The sequence below is a fragment of the Oncorhynchus mykiss genome, chromosome 3 (genome assembly GCF_013265735.2).
Source record: "Oncorhynchus mykiss isolate Arlee chromosome 3, USDA_OmykA_1.1, whole genome shotgun sequence".
In the NCBI taxonomy this organism is placed as follows: Eukaryota; Metazoa; Chordata; class Actinopteri; order Salmoniformes; family Salmonidae; genus Oncorhynchus; species Oncorhynchus mykiss.
The window spans coordinates 32,217,377-32,230,186 of NC_048567.1; the positions used below are offsets into that span (position 1 = coordinate 32,217,377).

At 44.4% G+C, this 12,810-nt stretch overlaps 1 protein-coding gene across 2 annotated transcripts in view; it reads left to right on the forward strand.

The window, feature by feature from the left end:
• LOC110518416 (nuclear factor of activated T-cells, cytoplasmic 1) overlaps positions 1-12,341 on the forward strand; it is a 79,099-nt gene extending 66,758 nt beyond the window's left edge. For both annotated transcript variants that reach the window (XM_021596024.2, XM_021596031.2), the window contains exon 10: positions 10,708-12,341. In XM_021596024.2, the coding sequence (XP_021451699.2) occupies positions 10,708-10,763 (56 nt within the window). In that variant the 3' untranslated portion in view covers positions 10,764-12,341. The remainder of the gene's footprint in view (positions 1-10,707) is intronic.
• Positions 12,342-12,810: the final 469 nt, after the last annotated feature.

Sequence of the window (12,810 nt, forward strand, 5' to 3'; positions counted from 1 at the left end):
TTGGGAAGGGTAGACACAGGAACCACAGCAGAACCTGAGACGGAGTTGCATTTCCTGACAAAATGTCAAAAATATAAAACAATTAGAGAGTGTAATTTTCCCAAATTTGAAACCCTTATTCAAGGTTTCAAAGACCTCTCTGATGAGGATAGGCTACCCGTCCTGTTGGGGGAGGACGCAGAGAGCTGTGGGTTGGCAGCGCACTACATTGCTGGCTGCCATAAGGGACGGTGTCAGACTGACCAATCAACCTGCACATGTCCTCTACTGTAATGCTTATTGTTATTGTTGAATATATGGTTATTTTGACACTTGGTTACTGTTGTTACTGTTGTCCCGTTGACAATTTTGATTCTAATTTTTTATATATTTTTTAATTTTTTATTATATTGTAAATATCGAAAATAAGCTTTGGCAATATGTACATTGTTATGTCATGCCCATAAATTGAATTGAATTGAGAGAGAGAGAGAGAGAGAGGGGGGGGGGATGTGGAGAGAGAGAGAGAGAGAGAGAGAGGTGTGTGGAGAGAGAGAGAGAGAGAGATGGGGAGAGAGAGAGAGAGAGAGATGGGGAGAGAGAGATGGGGAGAGATAGAGATGGGGAGAGAGAGATGTGGAGAGAGAGAGAAAGAGAGAGAGAGAGATGGGGAGAGAGAGAGAGAGAGAGAGATGGGGAGAGAGAGATGTTGAGAGAGAGGGAGAGATGGGGAGAGAGAGAGAGAGAGATGGGGAGAGAGAGATGTGGAGAGAGAGAGATGGGGACAGAGAGGAGAGAGAGAGAGTGGGGAAGAACGAATAGTCCCCCAGGAGCTTCTGACACTGGCCTATATACTAACAGCACATCACCCCCGGTTTCAATGGTGCCGGCCGTTACACAAATCATCCTCTGCACAGATGTTTCAACAGAGAGGAAAGGAGTTTTCTCGTATACACATTTATAATCGTGCAGTTATTTATCGATTTCTTCTGTATTTCTTTCTGTAATCATGTCAAGTTTTAGCATCAGGATCACGGGAGATATTTTCTACTTTGGAGCATATATTCTCCTTGTGGAATGAGAATCGTAGACATAGAAAGAGACAGAGAGAGAGACAGGTAGAGAGAGAGAGAGACAGGTAGAGAGAGAGAGAGACAGAGAGAGAGAGACAGAGAAAGAGAGGGACAGAGAGAGAGAGAGACAGCGAGACAGAGAGAGAGAGAGAGACAGAGAAAGAGAGGGACAGAGAGAGAGAGAGACAGCGAGACAGAGAGAGAGAGAGAGTAATGTACTGTACGCACGCATGACTGTAACACACTGGGCACAGACCTCAGTTCAACATCTAGTTTTTATTGACATTTGGTTGAGTTGTGAACTAACCTAGAATCCAACGTAAAATCAACAATAAATGTCACCATGTCATTGGATTTAGGTTAAAAGATGGGTGAAAAAATGACTAAATAGCCTTACAGTACGTTGTTGACTTTTTGCAAATCCAATCAGTTTTCCACGTTGATTTAGCGTCGTCACATTGATTTCTTGGGTTGAAATGACATGTAAACAACATTGATTCAACCAGTTTTCACCCAGTTGCTTTGGATAAAAGTGTCTACTAAATAGCATACAAGTATATTTCTATATATATATTTTGAGAGAGATAGGAAGCAATAGGGCAGAAGCTGAAATGAGAAGGGCTGGGGGGTGGGGGGGGGGGGGGGGGGGGGGTGGGGGGAGATTGCAGGCACCCTCAACACCTATTTAGATCCAGGGATATTCAGTCAGAAACACACACAGGGCAGACTCACAAGAAGCTTGAGAGGGGAAAATGTGAAAGTGAAGCAAGAAGCACGCAATCTCCGGTTAGATTCCCTGGCAGTTTCTCCCGGTGCCCCTGTACTTCACACGCAGACAGAACATACTTGCTCATTAACTTAGAAGTCTAAGAAATAAAAACACGGCTCAGAGTGGAGGAGTGTATTTCTCTCTCTTTTACTCATTTTCCCACTGAGCACCTGTAGGGCAGAGAATGACCACGCTGAGGTTGAATGAGTTTGCTTTTAAGGATCCTTCAGAAGCGTTCAGTGTCTAAGAGCTAGTCTGGGGAGTCCAGTTTAAAACTTGGAGGTGATATGAGATGGCAAAGCTGCACTCTTTAAAAGGTTAGTTTATCTTTCTTTAGATGGGTGAATTGAGATTCTCTCTGTTAGGTATTATAAATCGCTCCTGTCAAACCTGCTCGCACGCTCCTCGCGTCAGATAAGGTCAGTTGATAAATGCTCCAAGTGAGCGGAGATGTCACATATGTTTTAATTGAGTCAGCAAGATTGACTGTATTTAGGAAAAAAGAGCAGGACTCCGTCTCTGCTAAGACGTTCATGTGGCCGAACTCCCCGAGCGATGTCAAGCATTAAATCTACAGGTGATGAAATTGTATGGCCATAATCAGGTGAAACCGCCAGCTAGGATTTACCAGTGATGGCTCAGATAGGTTTTTGTTTATGTGTGTGTGTGTGCGTGCGTGCGTGCGTGCGTGCGTGCGTGTGTGTGTGTGTGTCTGTCTGTGTGTGTTAGTTTGCATGTGGGCGCATGGTTGCTGTGATGTGTGTAGGAAGAAGTTGGAACAGATATCCTGGGATCCATAAGGATGTTTTATTATCTAGGATGGCTGGATGGATCAGGACCTCCAGATGTAGGAAGGTTGTCTGTCTGCACAGGTAAATTAAAAGTGGTTGGCATGAGGAGAGGACTTGCCAAGCCAACCCTTCACTTTAACCCTAGCCCAGTTAAGGAAGTCCACGAGTTGACCCTTTTACCTCTCAGTCTACCAATCAGAGCAGGTGGGAGAAGATTTCAAACCGTGCAGACTCAGAGCAGATTCCAGGTCAGTGGAATGAGAGTAAATCAGATCTGAGACTTACAGTAAATATAAGTCTGGCCCTGTAGGTCAGCCGCGAGATCTCAGCGGGAGTGTTGGAGACCAGAGCCGTTTCTCTGCACTGTTTGAGCCTTTTGTGGATTTAGTGTCCATCCTGAGTTTTAGTGCTGCGCTGTGATGTGCCGTGACTCCTGGAAGTTCCTCATGGCAAGGTCTTCACAGTATATCCAAGGCAGATTGAGACAATATCCCTGCTGGCATTGGGACGGGTGCTCCAGGAGAATGTTGTCAAGTTCAAGGGCTCCCTTTCATAATGCATGAAAGAGATGGCGAAGAACAGTAGCTCATACCTCTTCACCGGGATGGAAAGAGCAACGGTCCAGTCCAAGGCCAAGCGCCAGGCTCTCCACACACACACACGCACACTCAAACGACGAGGTACCTCTCTAAGCCTTATGTCTATGATAGATCAGGGCTAATAAAACGTGCACTTAAGGTAAGCCTTTTTGGATGCAGGGAATATGGTTTTCTAGATAAAACGTGGATTCTGAAATCCCACATTACAACTGACAGGGAACAGGTGATTTAAAGAGGCAGAATGCAAATGCTGATGTCATAAATCCCATTATATGCAGGTGTACGGACCAAATCCTCACTCAGATGGTTGTAATCTAGCACAGTATGATCGCTTCAATATGGCCGTGCTTTTCCGCCATATTCAAGAAGTGAGATCTCTATCCATGTGCATTAGCCTCTGTTGCCTCATGCCTTTCCAATTCACTATCAATCAGACTGGCCATATCCGACGGCCATCGTTATTTTAGTATGAACATTTTAGTCAAATGAGGCATGCTGAACGTTTTTAAATCTGTCTCCTTTCATATCTTCACCATGCAGACGTGTGTTTCACTCACTTTCTCACTCGGATAATTTTAGTCGTTGTGGCTTTAAACACAAATAAACACATATCGCATTGCTATAGCATGCAGAACGGGACGAACCCCTGTTTAATTTTATTACCAAATATATCAGGAAATCTTTACTTTGTACTGTTAGTAGCAGAGAAACTGGGAGAGGACACAGCGAAGATAATCAAGTGACTTATTTCAGTCCATCAATGATGAGCTCACAGGAGAGCGGCCCTAACCATGTAAACACCTCCCCAGCCTTGTCCCCGGAGACGGGCCCCACCGAACACACCCACCGCCCCCAGGGCCTTAGAGGAAGTGAGAGGAGGAGAGCAACGGGTGGTGGCGGCATCTCACAGAGAAGTAAGATAGGGAGGGGAGGCAGCAGTAGCGACACACCATAGAAGATCAAAGAGAAAGTGCCTTGCCAAAACAAGCAAATCAGTGTCGGGTTGTTTTCAGTGAAAAATCTGTTGTGTTTAGATTGGCTGGCCAATTTTGGGGTTGCTGGCTATTGTTTTTTCAGCCTGTTTCGGTCTGTGATGCGGCAGTTGCAGCCCTCTGGCTACTGCCTGGTGTTTTCCGTCTAGGCTAAGCACAGAGAAGGCGCTCGCTAGCTCTCTAGGGGTCCACTCGTTTAGCCTGGCAACGAGCGGGCTTCATCTGACTTCGGAGACCAAGGAAGCAAGCTGTCTGAGACGAGGAGCACATCAGAGACTCACGTAGGAAGACACAGGTAGAGATGAGATGAGAGCAGCACTTCACTTTATCTCACGTTATCTCCCCACTCCCTGCTCTCCACCGCTCCACATGGTATTAAGAAACAAATGCCATTTTTCAAAGCTGTTCTCCGTGGAGCAATACTCAGAGGTCCAGCAAGCAGTAGCAGCCATCAGAGGAAAGTATTCTTGGAGATCCAAGGACTCCCGCTCTCCCTCTATCCGCCAGCGTGGCCTCAGCCTCTGTTAACCATTACCCCCCCCCCCCCCCCGTTCTCTCCTCTCCTCCCCCCTTACCATTGGTCTGCACCTTGGCAGTGAAGGAAGCGGATTGGCCGAGGCCCAGGGCACACAGCGACGTCTGCGCAGCTGCCCAGCTGCTGCCGGAAGGGTTGTAAAACTCGAGCAGAGACCCTCGGAGTTGACTCCAGCTACCCCCCCGCGCCTCTCTCTGCTCTCTCTTCCACACACTTTAACTTTTTCTTTCGTCTCCTCCGGTCAGTTGTGAGGCTGAGTGCTTCCACATGGGGAAAGGCAGGCTTCACACATGCACAGAGTTGTGGGGATGATATATCCACATCTGCACATATAATCACATCATTACACCCACAGGGCTTCCCAGGGTATCAGTCTCTGTTGTCTACCTGCTAGTCTGAGACGAATTAGCTTAGTGTCATTTCTCTGTGTCCGACTGCGTTTATCTATAGGAGTGCACGTGTCTGTCTGTGTGTGTCTGCGTGCATGCATAGGCTCTGTGTGTGTGTACCCCGTGCGTGCATGCGTATGTGTGTGCCTGTCTGCATGCTCTGACCCTTTCACTCCCCCCCTTCACAACACTGGTTCTGACAGATCCTTATGAGAAGAGGAGTGAGTGACGTGCATCCAGCCTCTCCCTCTAGCTGTTGCAGACATGCGTGGGAGGCTGCAAATTGTCAATGAAGCGTTTCTGCTGAAACCCGAGAGCAGATTTGATATTTGTGGGGAAACAAAAGTAATATGTAGCAGGAAATTCAATTGTCGCTCTTTTGCAGCTTCAAACTCCAGTTCAGCTTCCTCACCAAATCAATTTCACATACACGTTCAGTTCAAACGAGGTTTAGCATTTATTTTGGTGGATATCCTAATGGCTGTGCGCCCCTCTTCTGCCTATTACAGTATTTTGAAATAGAGATGGGTAATGCATAGTTTTGTTGCATTACGTTATAGCTCCTAAATTATATGAATTTTCATGGCATTGTTTGCATGTGTGTGTCTGCCTGCGTGCTCCTCTGTGCGTGCCTGTTTGCGTCTGTCTGCATCTCTGCTTGCCTGTGTGCGTGCATTCACGGACGCTGTCTTGTGGGCCTGCATGTGAGTGTGTGTCCATGTTTATATTCAGCATGTTTATATGAATGACCATTATGATTCAGAGCAGCTTCTTCATATGCAGTAGGGAGCCAGAACACAATAGGTGGAAGCTGTGCTTGTCTTTCTCACAAGGCACGATGGGTCACGAGAGGGCCCGGGGAAGTGTAAGCATATGAAGAGTACCCCTACGTACGGCACCAAGGCCTCTAACCCTAACACAACTGGAGTTGATTTAGATTATCCACCCTGTGAAAGTGTTTCAGGAAGTGAGCTATGCCTTTCTTCATGAGCAGCCAGAGAGAATAGAAACTCCCAAGCAGGATGCCTCTCTTACAGAGCTTACAACTCAGAGTTCAAAGGGTATGCTTAGAAAGTTGAACAGGAAGAAGGTGAAGCGAAGTCAGCGCTGCTGCCAGGTCCTTGCCAGTCGTTGATTGGGTAAAGGGGGAATCGGGTTACGCTTGCAGGGACCACCGAGTGTTTTTGCGGCCCGGGAGGCTCTCCTCTCCGTCTCCTCTAACCACATGGCTATCCTCTGTTCTCAGAGGAAGCCTGGATGTTATCGAACCCCGACGCCAACGCTATCCGCTAACCTCGGCTAACTCAATCCCCCGCGCGGGTCAGGTTCGGCTAGGGTAGCTCGGGTGGCGCGTTCTCCTCGCCCAAATGAAGTCTTAATGCTTCTGCCTGAATAACTCAATCAAAACAGGGCCAAATTGCTCCACTGCTGCTCTGATGGACTTTGTTGTTGGTCTCGGATCAGTCTTTATCAGAATTGAACGTTGACAAGCTCTTTAACCTTTTGGGTGCCTACTGCCTTGGCGTCCATTTCAGGCACGTTACAGTAGCTTAACCTAACAGCAGCCTTTAATCCAAACCTCACGGTTCACTTGGTTCTGTGTTCTAATTTCATGAACAACTGACAAACATGGTTTATTCAAAGCTTGAAATTTAATTACATGGCATTGCAGTCCCTCTGCTGTGCACTTTGGGCCCTTTCAGAGGTGCCTGGTAGCTCCTCCCTGAGATGAGGGAAGTCTTTTTAATGACTGTTTATGCCGACAGAGAGAGTACCTTGGAGAGCTCTCTCTATACACTTGTTCAGTAGGGCCACACCCCGAAGGGAAAGCTGCTTCTTCCCTGATGTATTGTAGCAGAGAGATTAGAGAGCCCAACCCAAGCCAGTTCCAGAGATACATCCATCTGTTGTCCGTCCGTCCGTAGAAACATGGTTCGACGTGTACTCCCCACCGCACAAACACATAGGAAGTACTGCAGCAGGATAATTATAGAGGTGGGTAGGAGCAATGGCTGCTTCATTGACACACTATATTTCCATACTACCTCCTCTCCTTCTCCAAACACTGAGTACATTTACATGCACAGTAATAATTTGATTCTAAAATCGATTATGGCAGTAGGGCGATTATGGTAATAGTCGTGTATAAGCGGCGTACAGTCAACATCGAAGTAAGCATACGCCGATTATAAAACACCTGGTCTTCTGAGTAATCTTTAAAAATTATCGGGACATGGAAACAGCTTCATTGGCGTTCCAACCCGTGTATTTGATCTGCACGTGCCAGCATCAGTAGCGCAAGCCTCCCTCTTACGCGCGAGTGAAGTGAGTTTGGAGAAACCGAAAGTACATTTTCTACATACAAACTTCATATGTCCAAACTCAGAATCAAAAAGGCTTCTCTGCGGTTTAAAGGTTCATTTTGATTGCTGATTCTCTACACTGTGTCCCATCGGGTAGCCGAAATTCAGATGTGTCCATGTCAACAGGGTTATTAGGGAAATCGTTGTTCTTGCAAAATGTGTAAACGTTTTAAACAAACTATTATATTCCCCTGACCATGCACAATCATCATATTATTGTGTGCATGTAACCGCACTGATTGTAGGAGAAAATCAAATGATCCTCCCCTCTTAAGGAGGCGAGGAGAGAGGAGGTGAGAAACCAAGGATCCCAATTGAGATTCACCCTCTGTCACTCTCACACCTTCAGAAAATGAGCTGTCAACCAGGCTGACAGCTATGGCTGTGGGTTGGATGTGATTAGAGGCACTTGAGCTAATAAAGTATGATGCTATTATTTCTCTGGCGCGGATTGTGTTGTTTTGCATGAGTGGAATATGTTCAGTTGAATTTTCCACTGTTTCTGTTGATTCAACAAAGGACTTCTCCCACTTATAGCTTTCCATGCATCAGAAACAGGAACCTAAAAAGTTTCCAACGCTGTTGAGAAGCTGGTCAAACAGGTTGGATTTACATGACAATAGTAGAGTTTTGATCCAAGGAGAGTCACACATTAACGTCTGTAGTGGTTGCGATAATATTGCATTAATATTATCGTAACCTAAATTAATAGGACTTTACGTAATATAACTACATTTGATACTGACTGCCTATCTAACGAAGATTCATATTATCATGTGCATGAAGTTTGATCGTTGGTCTTGTTTTGTCAGTTGGGCATATTTGGTAGGATCTTACTCAGTCTATGAGGAGACATTGCAGACTTGCACTAACTCATAAGGTTGTGCAATACCTTGAACTGCCTTGATTTATAGCAACATTTTACTGGGTTTTTGTGCTTGTCTCCTTCATATGGGAGAGAGTGAGGTGGATGGGGGGAGTGAAGTGAGTGAAGCACTCTCATCTGGGTTAGTGTTGCGTCACGGAAGACGAATGCAGTGAGAGGACCTAGGCCGACCTCTGACCCCTTTTCCCTTCTTTCTTCACCTCAGAAGAATGTGTTTCTCCTTAAGTACTAGGCAGGGTGGACTAGGGTACAGTACTTTGTCATGTCCATCAGGTGCCAAATGGAAGAAAACTGCCTGAAATAGGGAGGGACTACCTTTACTCGTCCAATGAGAAACGTTGATTTTTTTGTTTGAAACCATTTCCATGAACATGATCCAGGACTTGAAGCCTTAACCTTGATACTAGCCTACAACTTAGGACAGTCCCTACCTAGTAACACGTGCACATCATTTGAGACAGACTTCATAAATGAATAATGCAATGACGTTTTACATAACATCTTATGAGGATCTCTAAGCACAGTAAAACACCAAACACGAATACAAACTAATTTGTCCCTGGTCAGTCAATTGTTTTGAGGCCTACCTAAGAATGATTATTTTCTCCTTGAGACACAGATAACTGACGGCATTAGCTAGTTATAAATAACTGTTTGTGATAGTTGTGTGGTGTAACAGTTAGCCACATCCTGTTTCGGTCGCTTGCTGAACGTCAACAGGGCTCCGATAGGAGGCCATCAGTCAAAGGTAGTCCCTGTACAAATGAGATTTTTTTTTTTTTTAGCACCATGGAAAATCCTGCGCTTCGAAAATGGAAAATATTAGTTGATAAAGAATAGAAAAACAACACTGTGGTTAATGCGTGGGTGTTGAGATGGCAGTGTTTTTACCCTGACTGACAAGAAGAGAGGAAGCTACTGCTTTTCTCTCAGAGAAAAGGTACATTTGTGGCATACTCTGCTGAGGTGTTGGATTTTCCCTCCCTCGACAACACTTCTCTGCCCCAAGCTATTTTATTGTTTCTCACACGACGATGGAATTGAAGACTGGCATTAAAGTTTGATCATTTAATTGTAACATGCTTGTTTGCCGTTTTTTTTTTTTTTTTTTGTCCCACGGAGGCGTAACTAAAAATAACCTCAACGTGTAAAAGCCTGTTTAGCCCGGAGCGGAATCACTGGTAAAAACAGCCGGCTTAGGTTGACTTTTTTCCAGTAGGAGTTCCTCATGAAAGGGAGGTGAGCCCCAACTCTGTGCATGTGCGCATGCGTGCATACGTCCGAGCATTCTATTCAGAATTATTCTTTATGTTTTTACCTGTACCGAGCTGTTTAAGTCAATCATAATTCACACACTGAACTCGTTTATCACAGCTCATATCCATAAACATTCATATTCATAGAAACACCGGAAAAATACACTATTTAATCTTGTACACACTTCCACTGCCACCATAAATGAAAGGATGCCCTCATTAGTTAAGCCCCCGCCCCCTCCTCTCTCCCTGTGTGTAGGGTGGGGATGTCTGTGTCTGTGTGTTTGGGGGGTTGCGATATCTGTGTGGGTAGGCTGTCTCCACTGTATGCCTGTTTATCCAATGGGCTAGTAGCTGATAAAGTAGGCCCAGTCTGCCCAGGTCTGTGAGTGCAGAGTGGATATGAGGAGGTGGTTGACTTCCTTTCCCACCTCCAGTGATGTAAATAGTGACCTCACTGAGTTCCAGACTGAGTGGCCCTCCTCTCTCTCTCTCTCTCTCTCTCTCTCTCTCTCTCTCTCTCTCTCTCTGTCTCTGCTTTACATTGGGGTGCCCTGAGGAGCCTCTTGTTTGCTACCAGTCCTAGGGCCCTGGTCAGTCACTTCCCCCCAATGTGCCAAAACACACAGCAGATAAAGAGAGGGGACTGCTCTCTGTCTGCCCAACTGTGGGAAACACGCGGGCACAGGATCTAGAACGGGAAAGACAAAAAAGAGAATAAGGGTGTGTGTGAGTGTGTAATTGTATCTAAATTCCAGAGTGGTGATTCACTGAAGACTCGTAAGAAAAGTATATTTATTGCTGTGTCAAAAGAGATTTAGAATGAGTTATATCTTTTTCACCTTGCAGTTGTGCTGCTGTTGAGAAAGTGGAGATATTACTCTTACATGAACCCGCAGAAATCACAGTGACAAACTTTTAACCACCAAATATCATGTGGTACAGCCACAGAAAATGGTGATGATGATGATGTTGATGAAGATGATGAAGATTACTATTGTGACGATGATGATATAATGAGAGGTATGTTTTGGGGGGTTTTCGAGTAACAATATCTCTCCTTTTATCTCCACAGTCAATGAGATCATCCGAAACGACCTGTCCAGCATCTCAGTGCATCTCAGTACATAAACTCTCTGCAGATACAAAAAGGGACAGAGGCAAAAGGACCCCAAACCAAAGCTCCTATATCCACATGAGGAACCCCTTAACAGAGAGCTTTCACATTACCACTTCCTCATTGCTACATTTCCCAGATGCCTGATTCGCTTGCCCCTCATGACGCTGCAGAACGATTGGCCGACTGGTGGTCATTAACAGGAAACTGCAAAGCTCCATATGAACGAATGTTATAATATAATGTGAGACGGCCTTAGATATAATAGGTGGGACTGTGAGAATTACTACACTTGCCTTAAATGACAACTCTTGCTCTTCCATGGACCAAACAGCTCAGTAAGACTGAATACTTGTTTCTTTACTGATTGCCTCTTCTTTATGTGTGTTGGAATCTAATATGCGGACAAGCCAATGGGTGTGTCATATGTTGGTCAGAGCGTCCTGGCAAACCACAGCAACCCAAGCGGTGCCTTACAACATCACTCACTGACTAGAATGCAATGTCACTTCGATCACGTCAATCATTCGTTTACAGGGAAACAAAAAATGGCTGAAAAATATGTAGGGACGTGTGTATAGGTTAGATTTGTGTATTAGTTTTTTTTTTATTATGTCCTTGTCCATTTATACTGAATGTTGTGTATGATATTCTTTGTATAAACATGTATTTGAAATGTACTTATGCCTTAGCTCGTCGTTTTTTTTTTTTCAATGCCTTCCTCTTTCTGATGATCCAATGTGTACCACCTCGTTGCTAGCATCTGTCTTGACACCTCGTGCCTCTTCTTTCCTTCTGCTCTGGCCTCCCTCTTCCCTTCTTTCTAAAATATGCACAAATGCTTAGACAATCAGGAAAGAGCCTACTGTACACTTTGCAGGAGAACGACTGGGGTTTGCATGTACATACCATATGATGATAAGGACCATCTAAGACAAAATATGTCCCTTGCCTGTATAATAAAGCTAGAGAAGGATGGAGGCTTCAGCTTGGGAATAATTGATTTCTTCATATCAAAGGATTTTTACCTTGGAAATTATTGTTCAAGCTTCTTCTTTGCTATTAGAGACAGTGGCTCAGTAGGCTTCAATCAGTATGTAATGCACTTTGCCATAGTAGCAGTAACGGGTTTCTCTTCCATCATGACCAAATGTTATAGGATCTAGATTCCTATACTTGGTGTGATAGGACAGACATCCCTTACTGAGCCACGGGGTCTCTTCTTATAAAGGTTGACAGGTCTGCAATCTTTTTCTACGTCGTCGAGTACAATGTCTTTCTTCAGCATGCAGAGAATACTAATGATATATATGATTTCGCTTCACGACACCGTTAACTAGCTTCATGAATAAATGTGGACTGTAGGATAGCATGGCTCTATGTAACAGATTGACGTATCGTGCCTTATTCTCCATTGTCTCTCTGCTACAACATGATTGTAACTCTTAATCATTTTCTATCCAGGCACAAAGGTGAAACATATTTCCTCCCTAATATGAAATATTTATGGAAATTCAAATGGTGTTTTATGTACACTCAATGTGTTCTATAAAAAATAAAATGAATTAATAAATGACATAATGTTGACCATACTGACATGTGCATTGCTGTTATTAGGATTTTAGTTTGATTTTTATGTTGAGTATTTTACACACACACACACACACACATGCAGTGATACTCTAGCTGTTTTATATTGCAGTCTTTACCAGATGGCATTGTCCCTGAATTTATGTGTGTGCTATAAAAAAAATCCTTTCCCTTTTGGCACTAATCATTACCAGAAATCATACATGGTGTTTTATCCCTCCGACTGTCTGGAATGACATAACATTTTAACATATCTAATTCACCCTCAACGTTGAAACAATATTTTCCATACAGCGACACAGAATCAATAACTTACCAATTGCATCTTTCTAAGCACATTGAACTCGTTCCCTCCCTTATCCGCCCATGCTCCATATGGCTAAGCTTTAGTTTCAGACTTTCTCTATAACTCAACAGCTTTGTGTTATACTATTTTTGACCAATGTCAACCTTGGATGGTTCCAACCTGTC